The 22,892-nt window shown below is 39.4% G+C and overlaps 1 protein-coding gene across 3 annotated transcripts in view; it reads left to right on the forward strand.

Moving 5' to 3' along the window:
* Positions 1 to 22,892, forward strand: part of tmeff2a (transmembrane protein with EGF-like and two follistatin-like domains 2a) — a 126,007-nt gene that overhangs the window by 38,456 nt on the left and 64,659 nt on the right. For all 3 annotated transcript variants that reach the window (XM_081604701.1, XM_081604700.1, XM_081604702.1), the window contains exon 3: positions 13,421 to 13,550. In XM_081604701.1, the coding sequence (XP_081460827.1) occupies positions 13,421 to 13,550 (130 nt within the window). The remainder of the gene's footprint in view (positions 1 to 13,420; positions 13,551 to 22,892) is intronic.

The raw sequence follows: 22,892 nt of genomic DNA on the forward strand, positions 1-22,892 counted from the left end.
GATAGAAAAATAAAGGAGTAAATTTCCACCAGAATATTCTGGAATTGTCTAGAAAAAACAAGAACATTTTTGGGTTTGAAAATTAGTTAGAAAAAATTCCTAAATTTTGTCATTAATTTCAGAAATTTTCTTTAAAAAAAAAACAAAATAAAACAAGGACATTTATAATGTTGATAATTTTTGACTTTTCAAGCCCAGGAAATGTCCAAAAGTAAAAAATGTTTGACCTTTGAAACTCAGAATTATCCAAGTTTTTTTTTAGAACATTTCTGAAATTAATCTCTAAATTTCTGAGTTTTTTCTAGTAAAAGTCTGACTTTTTAAACTCTAGAAATTTTTTTTTCTAGAAAATGTCTGAGATTGATCCAAAACTTTTAGTTTTTGTAGCAACTGACTTTTCAAACTCAGAAATGCTCTCATTTTCCAAGAAGATGTCTGAGACTAATCTTAAAATTTCTGAATTTTTTCTAGTAAATGTTTGACTTTTCAAACTCAGAAATGTCCAAATATTTTTTTCAAGAAAATTTCTGAGATTAAACTCAAAATTTCTGAGTTTTCCTAATAGATGTTCAACGTTGCAAACTCAGAAATTTCCTAATTTTTTCCCAAATTTCTGAGATGAATTTTACTCTATTTTTTCCTATTCTTGCAAGCCTTTGATTTGTAGTCGGGTAGACTACTGATGCATATTCTGTCCTATCAGTAAAGTATGACTGTCATGTCAGAAAGGCTGTCGGTGTAAATCCGTCTGATTTAAGGTCCAGTTGGGGAGAACCTGCCAGATTTCCTGCTTATTCTTCTATTTGTTGTTGAGATAACAAGGCAGAAACACGGAGTCTGACATACCATCCACTTGATCTCTGTATTTGTGATTGCTGCTGCTCACTTTGATGCAAAGTGGAAGTGGCTGTTAGAAAACATCAGTTTTTACATTATTATACAGTAGGAAAAGATGCCAGAAAAGCCTTTATTTTAGCTTTTGAGACAAATATATAGAAATATATATTGTTATCAGCACCAGAAAGAATGAAAGAAAATGACATAAATCAACACTGATCACATTCAGGCCATTTTGCAAATATATAACAAGAGATTTGCTGCAAATATCTTCTAAAGCTTTGAATTTAGTGTTACTCAAACGTTTCAACATTAATGTTCTAATCTCGTGCGATTTAATGCAGACGCTCTGTCTACGCTGACGAAGATTCCTCCACCTCAGATTTTTGGCTCCGCTGTTCAATATTTGACTACTTGAGGGAACTCAGGGACTAATAGCAAAAATAAGCATCGTAAACAATAGAAACATAAACCAAGAACAATGATGACACATTTATAGATACGTTGCAGTTTGCCAGATTAAAAAAACTGCTAACTGTGTTTTCCGGTGCCAAGTCCTGATACATTAGCGGAGCTGCTGTTGTCAGTTGCTATGGCAACGGGACCGCATCTAGCGTAGCCGACACGGAGAGAGTGGTTTTGAGTTGTTCTTTCTTGTTTTTTTCTGTTATTTTACGCTTTCTGTGTTTCACTGCACTGAATTAACAACACCCAAATCTCCAGGTTTCATTGTATTGTATTGTTCAGACTATGGATGGCAGGTAAAAAAATCGTAATTTTGCCCTCCAGTGTTGTGTACATGCACAAAACGTCCTGGTGTTAACAATAACATGTAACGTTTCTATAGTAACGTACCAGTCCTGACGCTGTAGACAACCAAATTTTACGGCTTTCGCCCAAACACCAGTTATTCAGAAAGATTTAAGATCTACAACATTAAGTCCTTCTTGTTTAACTCGGTATATTGTGACTTTAGATTACACTAGTTTTACATTCATATTAGCAAAAAAAAAAAAAAGATATAAACCAAACAGTTTGCCGTCAAATGATTGGATGCTTCTTGATTCCATCCAAAATGTCCACATGCTCTTTTATTGCCCCTCTGCCCTCTTCCATCTGAGGGGAGATCTTGATCTATATGGTCTCTATTAAATAAGCAGGCCAATAAATCCTCCCTCAGTGTGTTGGTACACTTTGGGGCAAGGTTATCTGCTGCTCACAGAGCTCCCTCTCTGCATCCAAGCAGTGAAGAAACTGCTTTTCAGATTTAGCATACAGTTTTAAAGATAACTGGAGCGCCAAAGTGTTGGGAAAAAGGATAAAATGTCAGAAAAATGGTTCCATTAAACATGACTTACAACTGCTGTTTGGGACTTTTTCTCTGCATTTTAACAGCGTAAAAAAAAAAAAGATCCCGAGTTAGCGCCGAACTCAGCCGCTTCTGCTAATTTAACCCAGAAAATCTGTTAAATATTCCCCGTTAATGCCGGCTCAGATTAGCTGCATGCAGGGTTAATTCTACCATACAAATCTGTTAATACTTGGATTCCCAAAGAGCAGCTCAGGGGGTAATGGCAGCTCTTCGCAAGGAAATGATACACTGTTCATTATTACACAAATTAACCATATCATGTAATTATGTGAAATTACAATTACATTATCTCACCTAGTCACTCCTGCTTTCTCAGGAATGAAGACGAAACGACATAAATATGGTTTTTCTGTGCAAAACCATTCATTAACCTGCAGGAATATGAACACACCAACTTTAAGACTTTATCTTGGTTTTTGATTTGTTAAACTGTGAGAATTTAAACATCCTGTCCTACTGGGTCAGACCATCTCCGCTGCTTTAACGTACTTTAACTGGAGAGGACAAATTATGATGTTCTAATCTTAACCAGAACTGTTCCTATGGTTTGTAATGGCTTCTTCAGAAAGCTAATCGACGCTTTTATTCTCAGCTCCAACGCACATTATTTACATTATTTCAAGTGTTGCTAAAGCAGCAAACAACACCAACACTGAGGGATGAATTTTATCCACCGCCTTTTCTTTTTGTTACGTCTTTTATCTCGTAAAATGACTCCACAAACTGTCACTATTGCTTTTACATCGTCATCCGTGTTTGGTTATTCTAAATTCCCGCTATGTTGGGGTTTTTACTGGATTATCCTCTGGAATCGGGATGTTTGTGACTGGAATCGGTTTGTGTTGCTCCTGCCTTGGACACACGAACCGATCGAACCTGTTGGACTTTTATCAGCTCTGTGGTCACAGAGGTTTGGAGAATCGGCCGATAATTCTTAGATCTATCTTTCCGTCTAAACCAGACTTAAGACACAAGCTCTACTCATCTCCTCTCGACCGCAGCCCAAACGCTCTGACTCTGGTCGCTATGGTAACGTTTATATATCCCTTCAAAATAAGATACAGATGTGCCACAAAAACGAATATTTTACTTTCGTGAAATTTTAAATCACGATACTGATTAACGGGAGCCCTGAGCTTGTTTCTCTGCAACCAGACGGTTCCATCTGGGAGTGATGAGAGACAATGACACCCTAAGTGTTGCTTATATCCACAGCCTGCTTGGTCTCTATGTGGCGAAGCAGCTTGAAGCTTCATTCTCTCATTAGCAGCCGGTCGCCGCATGTTACGCAGAGCGGCTTGTAATGTGGGACTCACCTACCGGTCCGGGATAAATCCATTCTCCTGTCTCTTCTCTGGGCCTTTTCCCCTTCGCAAAGAAACTCTCCAAAGACATCTGATCTGTTTCTTACTCATTTTGCTGCTTGTGGCCTCAGTGTTGGTGTGCAAGTAACTGAGAGAATCCGGTTAAAGGATTTTCAAAATAAAAGATCCTCCAGACTCAAATAATACATAAAACGGAAATATTTCACTATTTCATGCGCGGCCTGGTGCCAATTGGTCCACGGACCGGGGGTTGGGGACCGCTGCTCTAAACTACTGCAGAACGACTGCAAAACACACAATTTGTCTTACACATTTGAATTAACCAACATTTAGAATCAAATCACAGTTTGACGGCGTATCAGGGTCATTTTAGGGAGAAAAAAAGAGAACATTTACGACAAAAAATTTGGAAATGCTTTAGACTTTTGGAACTAGAGAATTTTCTTTTTTTTATAGAAAATTTATGAGATAAATTTTAAAACTTTGGCGATTTTTTTGTAGCATTTCAAATTCAGGAATTTTATTATTTTTTAATAGAAAATTTCTGACGTGAATCTCAAAATTTCTGAGTTTTTCTAACAATTTTTCAACTTTTCAAGCTAGCATATTTTATCAGCGAGCTAAATATTTGGCAGATAGCTGACTAATAGCTAGATAAACATTTAGTTGTTCCAGTTTGTTTCCTTGGCGACAGTCATGGAGTTTGGGGAAATTTGTAGCAAAAATTTGAGAAAGTTTGGTGATTATTTTGTTCCAGAAGTTTAATAGATTAGCGGATGGATTATTTTAGATTTTATTAACTGCAAGTTGTTTTTGTTTGGAAATTTGAAATGCATTGTTGCTTGAATATATTAGTTTATGTAATTTTGTGAATGTTTTTGGTGGCTTTGCTGTCTTCTTCACCTCTATTTCTTTTCTTTATATACTTTATCCTTGCTGAATTTCCTTGTATGTTGTCTGTCATTTCATCGTTTTATTGCGACAGCCGCAACATTGTGTGTTTTTGTTCAGAGACGGTGAGCGTGAAGTCATGGAAAGTTTGGAGAAGTTTGGAAAAAGTTGTGTAAATGTTCTCAAACAAAGCTGGACGTTCTAACCTGGTTTCCTGTCATGTTCTAAAGGCTAAAGTTTGTTTCTTGGTGATTAAATTAATTATTTAATCCATTTTTCTGCCTTTAAATCGCATCCAAATGAGTCCTGATCACAGAACCTGCATGAATATTTGGGCATAACTGAAAGCTTTGGATGCTTTTGATTACTTTTAATAACTCCTGTTTGGTTATTGCAGTGCGGCATTTAAAAGCATTTTTAGATTTCCTGACATTTACTCTGGTTTTCTGCAGTTGGACATCGTTTGGTTTTGTTTCATGTTTGTTGCAGAGTAACGAACACACACCTCGGTTTGACTCCTGTGAGCGATTCGTGACTAATTGCTGCTTGGCTGGATTCTGCCTTTCAGTGGGTTGATGATGTTCAGAGTATTAAAGCTGATATTGTGTCATGTTTTGGTCTCTCCTTCCCTCCAGCGATGCGTGAACCTGCCTTCTCTCCCCTCCTTTGTCTCCTGCTCCTGTGTGGTTTGCATTGAGCATCATTACCTTCAGCTATCATCAGTCCACTTCTCGGTTTCATCCTTCTCTCCTCTGGTTCTCCTTTACCTTTTTGTCCTCCGTGCGTTTTATTCCCGCTCCTCTGTGGATCTTTTCCTCCGTTTTTATGGATCTTCTGCTTCCTTTTTGTATATTTTGACCCACAAACTGTTCCGACAGTGGATGCATCGACAGCTTGCCCTACATGTTTTAGGGTGTGTGTGTGTGTGTGTGTGTGTGTGTGTGTGTGTGTGTGTGTGTGTGTGTGTGTGTGTAGGAGCTAAGAAAAATGGAAGCAGTGGAACGTGGATGGAGCGAGTAGAGAGCAGGCAGAACCACAGCGCCCCCTACAGGAGGTTTGCAGAAACTCAACTCTGGTTTGGTGGAAGATGCATCAGACTGAGTGGGAGAAAGAAAGAAATAAGAGAAAACAGTTTGTAAATTAAACATAATTTCTGTGAAAATCAGGTGAAAATCAGCTGTAAATGGAACAACGTTGAGCGCTTCATTAAAAAATGTAGTTCTTTTAAAAGAAATGTTCACATAACATGTTTTTTATCTATCCCTTTAAAAATGTATTTATTAATAAGTGAACACAAAACTTAACTTTAGTTTCCCAGCTGAGGAGAAAGTTAGGACACCCTAACACAGGGGCGTCCAAAGTTTTCGTCACATGGGCCAAAATTGTCAGATCTGAAGTAGTATATAGATCTAAAAAACTGCAACAATTTAAAAAATGTAATTAAAGTAATTATTGATAAGTGAATTTAAATACTAAGTAAATATTTTGCTCTAAATATTTAGATTGGAGCTAAATATTTAGTTTGAGGCTAAATATTCAGGTAGCTCGCTAAATATTCATGTAATAGAAATATTTCATGTAATATTTCATGAAAACAGTATTTCATGAAATATTCATGAGCTACCTGAATATTTAGCGTCAAATTAAATATTTAGCTGGCTAATTACGTGTTTAGTTTGGAGTTATATATTTAGGCTGGAGCTAAATGTTCAGCTAACTAAACATTTGGCTCATCTAGCTTGCTAACTCGGAGCTACATATTTAGCTCCAGGCTAAGTATTTAGCTTGCTAATACAGCATTTAGTTTGAAGCTGATAATTGTTAATGAAAGATTAACATGGTGAAAAAATAAAACTCCACATTTCCCTCTTCTGACGGCTAAATACTGTTTAAGCGAAATAGCTGACAGCCAGTTTCAGTCATTCTGACATTTTGAATATGAAACCACTAACAGCCTGTTTAAAAAACCTTGTCCTGATCTGACTCTTCCTCCTGGGTGCTATCGCTTTAAATCTGGTAGAGACGGCGTCCGTCCAGGTTGTCTCAGATATTCGGGGAAAGTCCTGGGCGTGAGCGGCGCCTCAGCCTGCGGGGACATACGGCCGGGCCATATGGCAGCGGCCACCGGCCTCTTCTGCTCTGTCTGCAGAGGATCAAATTGTTTCACCTTCTGTCTCATCCACCACTTCTCATTATCACCTCTTCATTCCGGCGCTTCCTACACAACCGTCTCCTCGCTCTGCATCGTCTTGGCGCCTCCGTCTTTTTTCATTTCTATTAAGCCTGACAGTCAACTCGGCTGAGTTGCAGCAAAGTGCAACAGCTGACAAAGCTGATTTTTCTCCGACTGTCGACATCAGATGCTGCTGGTTATCAAGCCGAGGCGGGATCAAAGCGGCGGCGCCCCGGCGACGGCTAAAACAACGGCGTGGCTGAAAGAAACACGAAGTTTAAAATCTGTAATAACAGCTCGCTTTATTTGTTGCTGTCACGTCAGGAGAAGTTGTTACTGAGGGGAAAAGCAGTTGGCAGATCAGAGCATGATCTGAAGAATAATGCTATGTATTCCGACACATAGTTCACACAAACCTTAACTGAAAGTGATCGACGCCATCTTGGTAGGAAAGCGCAGCAGCGCAAAGCATAGCAACAAATAGAAAATATGTGTCCACTCTTGACCAATGTGCGAGAGAAAGATACAAGAACAAAATGGCTACATGTCGATGCATCTCTGTCTTAGCTAGCAGATAAAAGTTAGCTAGTTTAGTAAGTTCAGCATTAAGTACTACAGTAAATATCACTGATATCTTTATCTTAGTGTTACACAGAGGTGGATAGAGGACTCAAAAATTGTGATAGAGTTGTAATGGACTTATATTGTTTATAAGTTGGATAGGAACGAGGTGAGAGCTAGTTCTCAGCTTGCGGCTGGTTTATTGTTGTCATGGCAACTCCATAGAAAATGCTTACATGATGGCTGTTAGTTACAAATGTCCCCTCTTTGTTCCTCATAGTTTTCATGTGTGGCATCACATGAAAACTATGTATTCGGAGGTGCAAAAAATGGATATGTACAACCAATAGCTATTGATCACTGATGTCATTTTTGCAGGCTTTTAAAAATAAACTCATAAAATGAGATCAAGGACATGGCATTTAAAAAAGAAACAATCGAAATGTGACAACTATTTTGGTTGAATTTTGCTATAAACACTTCCTAAACTCCCCCCCATTTCAATTAGGTTTATTTATTTTAAAAAAAATCAAAAATACTTTATTGATCCCAAAGGGAAATTAAATGTTGTTGTAGCTCATTAAATCAAATTCTCCAGAGAGTTATTGTAGATGACACCAATTCACAACAAATGTCTCCTCAAGGCACTTTACAAAAAATAATTTCAGTTCAATCATAAAAACCAAATCTTTTGCAACAGAGCTCAAATTTTAGCTTCTGAACAGGCAACGTGTCAAAAGAAGCCCACATGGGCGGAAACCTACCCAATCTGGCAACCGGACTGTTTTGGATGTCACGTGACTATTGTGCGTCACACATGCTGTTGCTATGCAGAATATAGGCTGTTCGGGAAATGACAGTTACGCGAAGAAGCTGTAAAAAGGACGAAGGTCCAAGGGTAACACATTTCACAGGTCAGTGAAATGTTTACATTTTTATTTTTTAAAAAGGTTAATATGTCTAAGAAGTGTAAGTTAGCTTTCCTAGTCTGACTTTGATAACATTAAGTCTGCTGCCTAATTCGGTATATTTCGGTTAACACAAAAAAAAAGGCGACCTACAAACTCTGAGCAGGTGTTTAATAAATGAGCTACAGCATCAAGCCTGAAAACATGAAAACTGTAACCGACTGAATGTTTTGTTGTTTGTGTGGGAAATATTTAATGTTTAATGTGCGTTTTTCGGCGTTGATGCTCCTGATGAGCTAGACTAGCTAGTCCTATCGCTAGAGGAGCTTCGGTCAGTGGTTGCCATAGCAACGAGTCTGCGTGGAGAAGACGCAAAGAGCGGGAAAAAACTTGGACGTCAGTGTTTTTTTTAGCGTTATTTTCCTTTTGCTGTTGCGGACTGCAGCCCTTCTCATTTTTATACGTTTAATAATAGTCAAAAACTGAATTAAGTGCTTCGTTTGTTCGTAGAAAGTGGGAATATTTAATATTTCATAAACTATAGTTGTTAAATTTGAACTTTCCATGGCGCCTACAGAGGCAATTATGTAAAATTAAACGAATTATCAAGTATGAAGGAGAGATACGTCAGGTGTTCTCTTGAATACTGACAGAAACCAAGCTGTTTATGGGTTTATATGTAGATACAATACATATTTTACGTTTTAAGAGATTGGAAATTTTCTCAGCTTTATTGTAAGCCATATTTTACAGAAATAAGACTGGAAATAATGGCACTACATGCTGGTCTTTCATTGCAACAGCTGGTTTTACATGAACATGATTCAGTGAGTAGTAGTGGCGCCTGCAGGTGTAGATCACTAGCCATAGCGGCTAACAGGCGCTGTCCTACCTGGTCATATATGCGTATAGGTCTTCCTTCCTGCTTCTCCTGGAAGAAAGCCGGAGGTTGAAGATGTGCCGCCCCCTCCACCGCTTTCCCCCGGGGTGGGAGCCAGATTTTTGAGGGAGATCAAGTGAGGGCTCCGGAGAGTTTTCACAGAAATGAAGGCACTCTTAAAAGACACCCACAGGGTTCTGCTGGGCAGCTTTTGCTTTGTGTTGCATCACGCCTGGCAGAAAAGCGAGTCCCCAGGTTAAGGACAGCCAGAGAGAGAGAGAGAGAGGAGGGGGAGCGGGATGAGAGGAGATGGCATCCAAATAAAAAAATAAAAACCCTGAGCCCTCCAGGAAGTTTCCCCAACCACCTTTGTGGGGTTGCCATATTTCCTGTTTCTCCTTTAAGAGGATTTTCTGTCCTTCTCTTTCTTTTAGCGTCTTTTATGATGGTATTTTTTCCCCTCCTTTTCTTCAGGCGCTGCGGCTCTTTTTCATAGTGTGCCAGGTTTTTGTTGAGCCAGGACTCTGTCTCACGTCTCTATCTTGCACTTTTCTCTCCCTCCATGTAGGTCTGTTTCTTCCCGTTAGCCCAGTGTCACTCGTCTTCTTTACTCCCAATCATTTCTGCAGACTATTTTCTGCTTTTTCTCCCTGAATCCTTTGATCGGGAGCCAGAGTGGCTTCTTGTTCTCCTCCCTTCACTGTCTTTGTCTCCTTCCATCTCAGCCCGATTAAAATGTGAAACACATTTAATTGTTTCTTGTGTCCTAAGATCCTGAAACGATATTTTCCTCCTGATTATCAAATATTTGCTGTGTTTGAAGCAGGATTTGGCACGACGAGCTAAAAAGATGCTTTGCTGACTCTAAACCACTAATCATTTTGTTTTGCTAACGCTAAAATGCTATACCAATATGATATTTAGCGAACACTAACGCTAAAGTCCTAACTGCTCTTGAAAGATTTCAATTTAAATGTATTTTTTCTTAGATATTGAGCTTATGTTGATACCTTGTTCTATACTGTTTCAAATAAAGTTATTGTGAAAAAATAAAGAACATCAGGACAGGAAACAGAACTGCAGCGTCGTTTTCACCCATTTCAGAATAAGAGCATGAATATAAATAGCCAACTTCTTATACAATTCTTGAGTCATTGATTAAAACTTCAGCACTAATGTCAAACTTTATTAAAGTAAAAGTTTAAAGTGCTTTTGTAAACTGGTGCTTTTGAATCTATTTGGAAAAATTAATTTAGGCGAAGCTAAGTGTCCTGGATGTTTTCAAGGTTAGCAAGAATGCTGAAGCTAATACTGAAAAAGATGAGGGAGAAAACGGTCAATAACCAGAAGTTCAACACAGATGTCAAATTTTATTGAACTGAAAGTTTACGAAACAGATATGTAAATTAGTGCTTTTCAAGTTATCTGTTAAAATTAATTTAGGGGAAGCTAAGTGTGCTAAATGTTTTAAGTTAGCAAAAATGATAAGCTAAAAAATTAGCTCTGTCATTAACAGATTAGTGAAGGTTTGTACTAACTGCTAACACGATGCTAGCTCAGTGTTAACCTGGCTTTAAAACATTATTTTTTGTAAAATTCCACCTTTATTCTGCTAATATTTTGTCTGTATTGTTTTACATAAAAAAGCTACTTTTTGAAAAACATTTTCTGTCATTAAAAAAGAAATGTAGAAAAATAAAGCGAGGAAAAATAACGATTTAAGATCAGATATGCTGTGAAAGAAGCTGGTAGTGATTACTGTACGGTTGTAGTTGTGAGAAATATTTCTTAAAAAGGTTTTCTCTTAAAAAATCAGCTATTGTTTCACATGTTGTGAATTATTTCAGATCCTGAATCTGTTCGTCGTTCCTTCTCCATGCGTGTGAAGTTTCATACTTTTTCACCAAACGTTTGTCGCCGTTTAATAAAGTAACCAGGTATCGTGCAGCAGCTCCTCTGACAGCTGGGGGCCTCTTCCCAGGGAACTGTGGGTAATATTTTTCCACTGAATAATCACGTTTGTTATTCCAGCGGTGTAGCAGCAGTGGGGGAAAAAAAAAAAATCAATATGAAATCAAATGAATATCTCTGCTGCCCCCAAAAAAAGGGACACAGAGACTGAGTCCTGCAGCGCCATCAGTCATCTGAAAGAGCCAGGCGTGTTCTGCAGCCAGCAAACCGTGTGGGGATATGAATGAGTAATGTTCCTCTGTACCTTAACAGCTATTTTCCTGAGTGCCCTTGAGCAAGTCACTTAACCTCCCACTGCTCCAGTGGAGCAACACGAGCAGATCAGCAGGAGGTGAAAACTGTTTCTCTGCACAGCTCCGCGGCCGTTCGCAGATCCAAAGTACGGAGAACGACGAAAAACGGAACAAGTTGCTGTTTTTTATTCTGTTTAAAAGCTAAAAAATGATTAAAAAGCTGCGCAGCATGCATCCTGGTTCTGGTTCTGGACTCAGCATTTTAGGGCTGATAATGAATTAGCTTCCTCCCAGCTGAATGTACACAGAAAACAGGCTAAACTGTAGAAAATGGCTGCAGGAAGTCATCACTTTGAGAGCTTCGAGCCTGTTCGTTCGTCCTTCTTCACGTTTTCCCTCCAATCAGCCATAAATTCATCCTTTATCGGGCCTGGATTCAGATCTTCAGCTTTTCTTTCAAATTTGGCTCCTTTTTCACAGTTTCAATCCAGTTTTTAACCATTTTCACAAAAGTACCAGACAGACACAGAAAGGAAAGAAATCTACTTGAAATTTAGTCTTTATGATAAAGAACTGAGGAAGTGAGAACAAAAAGGCAAAATCTGGATTTTTACAGCGACCTATTAACGTCATTGTAGATAAATGAAAAAGGAGTTAATTTCTGGCAAAAAACTCATAATTTTGAACCTAATCTGAGATATTTTCTATTCTATTATTTTGTGTTCTCTTTTTTTGCGATCTTTCGCTGCGTTCAGACAGCAGCTCTCGATGATCACGTTTTTTGGATGAAATCCACAACCGCAGCGCGATCTTTATGGAAGTAATACGGCCGGCGCCGGCGCTTGTGGATCGATTTCGGACTTATCCAGAGCCTATGGTGTCGTCACCAAATCATAACAAGATGAAGGAAGTTAATAACTAGAGAGTTTTGGTCTTCAGTTTCTGTAGATTCGTCTGTTTGGATGTGGAGTCGGAACGAAGATCGGTGGGATTGTGATGTGAGGCGTTCACTGACAGCCTGCTTTCATAATGTCATAATTATCATTCTGAGCCGTTGTTTAGATTTGCAGCGTCTGACTTCTTCTGGTGCAGAATTATGACGTCAAACTGCAGACACTTTCAAAGCAACTGGATACTATTTTGTTTCACATATGGAAGTGGCTCAAATCGGATTATTTTGTGGTGAAGAAGTTGGAGTTGAGTCACATTTAGCTGCTGTGTAAATGTAGCCTTAGATCTATGATTTATCTTCTGTGATTTGTAGTTTCGTTGAGTTTTTGTTCACCTCCCTTTTAGTAAGTTTCCTCTTTGAGTGCCTTAACGCCAGCCCTGTTTATTCCGCTTTAATCCAACTCCAGTCCGTTTGTCCAGGTCATTTTGGGCGCGTGAATGCTAATGGACCCAAAAAATCAAACTCTGGTCCTCCAGACTTTGCTCTGGGTTTGGTTGAAGTGAACTCTGCTTTGGTTTGAATGCATATGTGAACGCCAAGTGGACCAGACACTGACCAAAAGCAGGAAGTGGTCTACAACGCAGGGCATTCTGGGTAAATTCTTCTAAAAGAGATATGTTAGCTTAGCGCTAGAGGGAGAAATTACTCCTGGTCTTTATCCAAAAACAAGACAAATCCTCATACCACTAAAATCTGATGCCACTTAATTTTTGTTTCCATTTTGTGAGGACAGAAGTTGCGCCCAACTTCTTCAGGAGGTTTTAGTGTTATTTTCTTCAGTGGTTCTTGTTGCGGCGCCCCCACAGGCCAGGAGGGGAACCGTTTTGTCAGAGGTTTTGGTTGGTTTGACTCGGAGCCGAGAGAAAGAACCACAGCAGCTGGAGATGGAACAGATGATGAAGTTTTGGTCTCGAATCAAACCGAGTCCACCGGACTGTCAGGTGAACTATTAGTTTCCAAGCTTGCATTCTGCCACAGCTGCTGCTCATCACATCTGACTGGTTCGTTCGGGTGCCCTGTCGTCTCCTCCCCAGCCTCTGGGTTTTATAGTTCAGGTAACAGATTCTCCCGTTAACATGTAGTAGAGTGACAGTAGCAATGAACGTTCAGACTCCATGAACTAATCTGAAGATGATTCCTCCATGCTGGCCTCTGTTTTGGTTCATTCGCAGCTTGGGAAGTGAACGTTTCTGTTTGAAAATACTGAATGTACTAAATGTAAGCTTGTTGGTCAGCTTCATTTCATCCTTAGACTCTAATGAATTCAGGTATCAGTTTCTGAATGTTTTTTCGTCCTGGTTTTCTCTTCCTCTGCAGTGCAACAACGACTACGCCCCGGTGTGCGGCTCCAACAACAAGAACTACCAGAACGAGTGTTTCCTCCGCAGAGACGCCTGCAAGCTGCAGTCTGAAGTCCTTATTATGTCAGAGGGAGACTGTCCTGCCGGTACGCAGATTTATATCATAGCACACACACATGAACACACACACACAGCTGCAGAGGAGCCTAGAGCACTGAGCAAATGCGCAAACATGCTTGGGGAGAGTTTATTGTTGTCAGGAGGGAAAGTTCCTGCAGATATGAGGTGGAAGAGTGGAGCAAATCCTAAAATAATAAAACAATTAATAGAGTTTTAACTTGGTTTCATGAAGTAGATGCATTAACCTGAGTTAAAATAAGTATCGATGCTTCCTGTGATCCTCTCCATCATGCTGCAGATGAACCTGAGGATCAAACCCTGACTCATATTGACCCACTCTTGTCTTTTTAGAGCTTGCGGGTTTTCAGCTTCTGTTTCTACATCTGCTTTCTGCTCAGATCAATGGCGTTTCCTGACTTGCTCTGATCTTTGATCGACTTTTTCACAACTTTAGCCTTTTTTTATGCTGGGAAATCCACTGATCCTCATCAAACTGCACTGGATGCGCTGGGAGAAGTTTCTCTTGAATTGTGTTTTGATCCTAATTTCATCCATGGTGGTGTTGGCTAGCTGTTGATCCTGGTTCTTCCTGAATCTCTGAGGTTGTTTTGATGCAAAGTTATCATGGCTGCAGCTTTTCTGCTTTTCTCTGGATTAAACTGTTGCTAGCGCTGACCAATAAACAATTTGTTAAAAAATTGTTTACCTGTCAAACCCGGTAAAAATATTTTTTTTAATCAAAAACAGGAAAAGGGATTTATTCTTTTATAAATATATACAACCTAACAACTTCCACTATTATGCTAACAGGGGAGCTAATTTTTCATTTTGCGTTTTAGGTAACTTTAAAAACACCTAGCTAACTTTAGCTTCCCCTAAAGTTAGCTAGGGGAAGCTAGCTAACTTCCCCCAGCTAACTAGGGGAAGTTAGCTAGGGGAAGCTAGCTAACTTTCCCTAGCTAACTTCTGTTCTGGTTCTGTGTTTGGTTCAACACAGAACCAAAAGTTCTGTGTTGAACTTTTGGTTATCGACTGTTAAGAATAAACGTTTATAATCATGCTCTTATTTTGAAGTGGTTGAAGTCTGTTCACCCAGCAGTTCCATTTCCTCTCCTCATGTTCTCCACCCGTGACGCAATTTAGCAGATGACATTTACTTTGTACCCAGAATGCATCGCTGTAGGACTACCTAGTTCTTTTGTACTCAAAATTAGCAACCAAAATTAGCAACATAGTTAGCAAAACTCAACAACTAAAAATTCAAACCATGAGAGAAAGGTCTGTTAATGAAGGGAGGTATGCTATGTAACTTGAACGTTTACAGAGCAGCCGAATAATTTAGCGCTTTAGAATTTATCAGGAAAAATGAATTTAGGTGAAGCTAACCTCTACATCTAAGAACAGGAAGGATAATTCAAAACAAAAGTTTATACGGCTGATCAACAAGTGGAAGTTATTCAGCTAGCAAATTTATTTTAGCATCACTAGGAAGAAAAATGCTGTTTTTAATGCGTTTCAAAGGCAGTCAGAAAGTGGGCGGAGCCAAGAGACAGTTAGGGGCGTGGCCAAATGTGGGGAGGACAAGAGGGAATAAGCAGAGTTCAGGAAGAAAAACAATATGTTGCCAATTTGGCACTTTGTTGCTATATTTACCCACTTTTTAGATTGTTTTTTCAAACAGTGACAAATCTAGACATATTACTGGAAATATTTGTGGCGACAGCATATGAAGCAGCGATTTTTCTGCTGAACAGTCGTAACCAATAGGAAAATTTAACTGCAACAGCCTCTGTTCAACCCAAAGAGGGCAGCACTGAGACGACTTTCAGGCAAAAATACTGCAGAACTGAACAAATTTACGCTAAAATGTCAGCACAAAAACATGAAGTTCAAACATTTAAGGATTAATTTAGAGAGTTTATTAGCCAAAAAGAAGTTAATTTATGGTTTAGTTACACTTTAAAGAAACAATGCTATAGAAATATTGTCCAGTTTCTGTACTAATATGAATCTAATGCGTATCATCGCCTTGTGTTTAATTCAACGCTCTGGTTGCATTGTGATCCTCTGCTAGCTGCAGAAAACAGCTAACATTTAATTAGCACAGATTTGTTTTGTTGCAATTGAGGCTGTTTATTTGTGGCCAACAGAGACTTTATATAAAAGAGCGCACACAGTTACTCCAGCTGATTCCAGTAATTTATCTATGAAATTGATCTTTTTTCTTTTTTTTTGATCTAACAGCCTTTATTCATTATGTTTTTATGAGCCGCTTTCATTGATGGCATCACCTGAGCCCCGTCTTTCCCCCTGGTGGAAAGAGAAAAGACTCGGTGTCATTTTCACACATAATTGGGATTAGAGTTAGCTGATGAAGCTGGTGTTGAAGCTGGTGTTGAAGCGGTTGAAGCGCCTGCGTGGGCGTCGCAGGTCGGAGAGGTCGGAAAGGTGGCGCTCTCCATTAGCCGTGCTGTGAAGAGCAGGAGTGCTGCATAAAGAAGGCATCGCTATTCCTGATCACTCACTGAGCATTCAGCAACATTTCTCTGCAGATTTTAGTTCACAGAGCTAAAAGTCTCCTGGATCTCTGGCAACATTTAGACCAAATGAAGCGCAATAAGTTTAAACTTTGTTCGTTTATTAGGATATTTTACTTATAATATGGGAAAATATCTTGTTATAAGTGAATTTATCTGCCAATGGAACTAGGAACGGTTTCATTAATATTTAGGAATAATTTACCTAAATATTTGTTGCTGAAAAGTTACACGTAAGTTTGTTTTTTTTTTTTATTTCAACTGTACAAACATATTTACACAAGAAACTAGACAAAAATATGTGGTAAGATTCTGTGTTTCTGCAATGCACATATTAAACTCCATGAAGATTAAATCAAATTGAACTGAAATGAAAATAAATCTCAATAGGAAAATAAAATAAAAAAATAATTAAACTGGAAAACATAAAAATACACAATTAAGTGAATTAAAATAAATAAAAAAATGTTATTTTAATTAAACAGAATGAGAGATGTTCACTAGGAATCAGCCTTTTTAGGTTTTAGCTGAGCAGCTTTTATTTTGTTTTAGACAAAAACAGTTGGCAAAATGTGTTTTTACAGTGCTCGGTTTGTCTGTCCTCAATAAAGCTAACTTTTTTTTTCACATGGCACTTTTGATTTCTTATTTAATGGAGATAACGCAGTTACAAAACTGTGTTTTCTCTCCATTAGCGGCATAGCGACAAACATTTGCACACATTTGTTACAGAAACTGTTGCCGTTAGCATGCATACGCTCACGGTGCGTTTAAAGACGGCTCTGAAAAACACGGTCCCGCCTGTTAGCATCAGATTAAACCTTTGCGACGGCGGTCCGTCGCTCCATGGCTGCCTGTGATGTAGAAAACTCTTGATGAATGAATTTCTCCCCAGATGACTCTTGAGATCAGTGGCGACCCTAAAAATGGCCGCCGGGACCGGAGTGTGAATAAAACATTTTTTTGTGAAGAGGCATTTTGGGCAGAAATAAAAATCCTGATAATTTCCTTTCTTTGAATCCTGGCAGGTGACAGTGTTAATATAGTTCTGGGTTTTTCATTATAGTTTAGGTTTTATTTAGTTTTTTTTAGTCTAATTCAGTTTTAGTTTTTAGAGTGTGTTTGTAGTTTTTATTTGTTAAATATTGTTTAGTTTCAGTTTAATTTCTATTAGTTATAGTGGTAGTTTTAGTTTTTTTCACACTTTGGTTAATTTTTAAGTGCAGAATTCAAAAAGCATTGTGATTATGTTTGTGACAATTATGTTTATGTGATTATGTTTATGTTTTTGTCAGTTTTTGTACTTTTGCTTGTTTTAGTTAACTATAGTAACTTTGTTATGGAGCTGGTTTGTATAAAAACACAGCGAAACAGAAGATAATCCTTTCAAATAACGTGTTGAATTATTGTTGCCGTTTTGCGTTAAGCGACGTAATTTGCCCAAAGCTGACAAACTGCTTGTGTGGAGGGAAAAAATCCGTTTCACATCAGCTAAAAAATACGTTCATGATCACAAAAACAAAGGATATTACATCTATAATTTTATTATGTTTTAGTTAGTTTTATAAACACATGATTTAGTTTCAGTTTATATTTTTTTCCATTAATTACAATCAATGAAAGTTTTAGTCAGTTTTTGTACTTTTGCTTGTTTTAGTTAACTATAATAACTTTGTTAACGAGCTGGTTTGTATAAAAACACCCCATCAGGGCTGAATTAAATCTTGGTATGAATTTATTTCGTCTTTGTTTTCTGTCTTTGCCACTTTAATCCTTAAGTGACACGCTTAGCGGGATGAGCTGGTTGAAGGAGGAATCTACCAGTTAATGAGTCACGTTGTGAATAATGTGCTGATGGTTGAGGCTGAGCAGCTCCGCTGGCGAGGTGATGCGCGGCGCGTTGTAGAGCTATGTGAATCAGACTGGCTGACTCAGTTAGCTGCTCTGACAGAAGTCCATTAAAGGAGCCGTGAATGGAGAGGAGCTGTGTGTGTGTGTGTGTGTGTGTGTGTGTGTGTGTGTGTGTGTGTGTGTGTGTGTGTGTGTGTGTGTGTGTGTGTGCAGTCACATGAACCATCCAGCCTGTTTTGAGCTCCTGTTTTTGCTATTGAAGCCATGTGATGACTGTGTGTGTGTGTGTGTGTGTGTGTGTGTGTGTGTGTGTGTATGTGATGTGTGTGTGTGTATGTGATGTGTGTGTGTGTGTGTGTGTGTGTGTGTGTGTGTGTGTGTGTGTGTGTGTGTGTGTGTGTGTGTGTGTGTGTGTGATCCAGTTCTGAATCATCTGGCAGACCAGCAGCATAAAGACTCTTTTCTTTCATGCAGCATTTAGAAAAGCTAATTCAGGATTTGCGAACAGGGAGGCTGTTGTGGTTCTGTCCCGTTATTCTGGCTAAACGAGGTCACTGTACACAAATATTCAGTGTGTGTGAATGAATAGACGTCCTACAGCGGCCACACCGTCTCTTCTCAGCTGCTTTTTTTACACACTCTTGATTTATGACTGAATTAACTTTTCCTGACAACGACACAATGACTGCAAGCCATTTCATTCTCTGTTAAAGGGCCGGTGTCGTGTTTTCCAGTCACACAGAGACGTTTTGTAGCACAGTAAAGTAGGGCTGAAAAACGCATCACAAAATAAGCGCTTCATATTGGTTAATATCAATAATTATTGATTAGTTTTTCTGGATAACAGCCTGTTGCTAGGAAATGGCACTAGTGGCGTGCCATTTCCTAGCAACAGGGCGTTGCTAGGTAACCAAAGAGTGAGTGAGTTAGTTGATTTCACCCATTGTGCTAAGCTAACAGTGAGAGGTTGAGTGACTAAAGTTTTTCCTCTGCTTACATCTCCCAGAATGCTGTGCGGTTCTGGATCAGAGTTCAGTGAATATTCTATATTTTAAATATTGAATATTCTGTCAGATGTATTATTATTGATACTGAACGTGTGTCTGTCGTGATATATATCGTTATTGATTTATTGGTCAGCCCTACAAAAAGCCAGTTCACTATTTTACTTTCAGATGATTTAAAAATGCTAAAAGTAACAAAACAGATCTGACTTTGTAATTTAATGCCTTGAAATCGGGCCTCTGTCTCTTTAAGAAGCTCCTGCTCGTTCTGAAGCTCCGCCTTCAGGAAGTCATCCCAACATGGCTCCTCTATTAACCCTTTAACAACATTTATGCCAGAGTCACCCTGAGAAGTAGCTCCTAACTTGAGCTTAGCAGGGGTTTGCTAATTGCTGCTGACTAGTCTGAAGGAGCTGACTGGGGGAGGAGCTGTGCCTCGAAGGCGGAGCTAGGTCACAGCTGAATGGTTGCCATGGAGATTAGAGGATTTCTCAAACATGCATGAAAAGAATCACCGACATGCCAGGTTTGTTTTTGGTGAGGGAATAACACTATAACATGATGGAAAGATATAAAAAAGGAATTTCACATAATACCGTCCCTGTAATGCAGAACATTTCTAGAAAAAACAAGAAAATATGAGTTTGAAAAGTCAAGCATTTTCAAGTTTTGAAACTCTGAAATTTTCAAGCTTTTCTCAAGAAAATTTCTGAAATTAATCTAAAAATTCCTGAGTTTTTTGGCAGGAATACGCTCCTCTTTTTTGTACGTAAATAATGGCCCTTATAGATTTTACATTCTTCTTTTAATTGTCTTTAGTTGCTGGATGCTGTTTATCAATAAAAGTTTCACACATCATCGCGTTTTAAACCAGCCTGGATGGACGGCTTCGTCCTCTCACACTCCATCATCAGCATATTTTTATTCATGAAGCCATATTTAGACGTCCTCCTTCATGTTGGACTTTCTCTGTTTCTGCGAACTTATTTTTGCTTTTTTGGTGCCTGAAGTCTGGAATAAACTTTAAACCTTTTCAGTTTTCTGCTCCGTCTTGTTGAACTGTCTCAGGAATCATCTGCAGCTCAGCTATCTGCTCCCTTTTTTTTTTTTCCTCCTGAATTTCAACCCACTGGTGATAAATATCTGTTTGCTTTATAATAATCAAAGTGTGAAATGAAAACAAAGTTTCAGTGGGGTTTGTTGTGTGGTAATCGCGGTAACCAGGACGCCCCCCTGCCTGTGTGGGAGCGGCCTTACGTAACCGTTAAACACGACACTTTCTCGTGGGGGAACAATGGTGGGCGGGACTTCCTGTGATGTAGCCCGCGCTGCGCTGCGATTGGTCGGTTTTCTCAGCTAAATCACCGTTAAAACTCTCAGAGTACGAAGAGAGAGAGAGAGATGTCACGTTTGCGGCAGCAGGGTGACGGTGTTTATCTCCCGATCTGTTTCACTCGCCCTCCATCCTGCTAAAATCCTGTTAGCAGAAAGCGAGCAGCGTGTGATGGAGACGCACTCAAAGCCGGTTTCCTGCTGAGGGCCGGGAGATTACACCACAAAGCTGCCGGTTAAACAGAAAACTCCCAGTCAGGAGGAGATAAAGGGGGGGAAAAAACATGGGCCTACCTTTAAATCTGCACGAAACGTTCAGCAGATCATCATTAAACAAATCAGGCAAGTTTATTTTATACAACATTTCAGCAACAAGGCAGTTCAAAGTGCTTCACGTCATGAAAACACAGAACCCAGTTTTAAACACGTTCGCCGCTCTGTGCCGTCTCTGCCGTGGCTTCGTGGGAGTCTTTATGGCTGGGAAGAGCCGTCTGCTGCTGCTGGAGACGGCAGCGACCGGGCCGCGACCCGGCAGCGACCGGGCCGCTCAGACGAGTCAAGTCAGTCTGTCGGTCCAACAAGCTGAAAGTGACGCTGCTCTACTGGACGGCTCTGCAGTAAGACTGGAAACCAGTGACTGGAATGGGAGTGAACCCAGCAATGACTGGGCTAAAAAGGCTGGGAGGCTTTAAAAAAAGTATAATTTTAGTCATTAAAACACCAAATATACCTTAACATGCATTACTGTGCATTAGTAATGCGTATTTCTGGGCATAATAATGAATATTCTGACAATTAATAAAATAATCAGACAAATGAAAATGGAAAATTCTGCAGATTTTTCATTTTACCACTCAACTTTATATTATACAAAATTAGAAATAGGGGTCCAAATAAAAATGATCCTGACGGTTACTCAGTTAGTCATATCTAACACTGAAAACGACTTTTGGTTTAAATACTTAAACTTTTTTTTGACAATATTAGAAATGCATTAAAAGATGCAAATAAACAAATAATTTAATTACTTTTTTAAATAAGACAAATATTTTGTCGGCTAAATGTATGTTTAATCTAAAAAATATATATATTACATTTTTGTCTTGGTTTTGGCAGTTTTGGTTATTTCACAGCGATTTGTCCTGAACGACACCACCACCGCTAATCCACCTCCTTTGCTTTTGCCGCTGTCCTTTAAACCTCTGCATGACATAAAAGAAATTCCTGCGAACTTTAATCTTCCTTTGTGCGAATCCCGTTTCCCTCCTGATGGACATCCTGACCTGCCGTATCCGGAGGGAGCAGCAGGTGTTTGCAGAACCCGACCGGCTCCCAGACGGTCCGGTCCAAACAGCAAACAAACAGACGGCCTGCTGGGAGAAACCTTCATGCTAAGCATGCAAACATGGCCGCCTTTCATGTTCTCAACAGCAGCTGCTGCAGGGAGCCGAAAATATCAGATTGTGACATTTACTGAAAACCGGAATTAGAAGGAAAAATAAAAAAGTTATTTTTCTGTTCTGGTTACCTTCAGCCGAGGAGAATAAAGTTGTGATTTAAAGTCAGCGGACGGGAAAGCTCCAGAGGAAGCTGATTAGCCCAGGATGGCAGCTCTTCCTGAACACACCAGGAGGAAAGTTAAGCTTTAGCTTAGCCAAGCGAAGCAAAACCTCAACGTCTCCCTGCTTCCTCCCCAACCGGGAGCGAAGCAGCAGCAGCAGCTCCTGAACGTCCAGAACAAAAACGTCTCCGTCCAGACGGATCCAATCATTACGACCAGCGCTGTCCAAACTGTGGGCACCCAGAGCCAAAACCCCCAAGCTTCAACTGTTCAGGGCCCACATTTTAATTCTTTTCACCATTTAAAAAATATATTAAAAAAATAATATTCACTTTTTTACCTGCACAACAATAAATAAAAGTTAATGTTTTACGTTTGACTTAATTTTTTTTAGTTATTTTGCGTTTTGTTTTATTCTCAGGAACAAAAATAAGAATTTTCTCCTACAAACTTTGCCATATTTAGCCAAAGATAATGGATGGATGTGAGTGAAAACTTGCTAGATTAAAAGAAACTAAACATATCTTTAAGAAGATGTAAACTTGCCTTGGAAAATCTCATCCTTAAAGAATAAAAAGTGTGGGAGAGCAAATTTGTACCATTCTTGGATTGCGGTTATGGGCCACACATAACTAATCCAGGGGCCACAAACGGCCCCCGGGCCTCACTTTGGACCCCCCCTGCTGTACCCAGAGACGTCACTGGTTTTCTTCTCCATCTCTGACGGTTGAAACTGCGATTTGTTATTCATCTGAGCGCCTCCGCTGGTATTGTTCCGAAGCTAAAGGTTTTTATCGATTTAACACGAGCCCCTTCTGACTGCAGCCTGATCCTCCAAGCTAAGCCTTTTCACGAAACACTGCACACTTAGTGTCCCGCGCGCTCCAAGGTCAATAAAAGCCCGCAGACTGAAAGGCGATGGAGGAGGCAGCGCTCTGCAGACAAAGTTCAAAGAAGGATTTTCTTTTTCTCTTTCTGTGATTAAAGATGTGCGTCGGAGTTCAGTTTGAAAGGAAAATAAAACCTTGGCTAATATTTGGTGTTGGAGGGAAAAGGTTGACTTCTGCAGAGGCAGCTACTCTG

The sequence above is a fragment of the Poecilia reticulata genome, chromosome 2, assembly GCF_904066995.2.
Source record: "Poecilia reticulata chromosome 2, P_reticulata-male-v2, whole genome shotgun sequence".
NCBI lineage: Eukaryota > Metazoa > Chordata > Actinopteri > Cyprinodontiformes > Poeciliidae > Poecilia > Poecilia reticulata.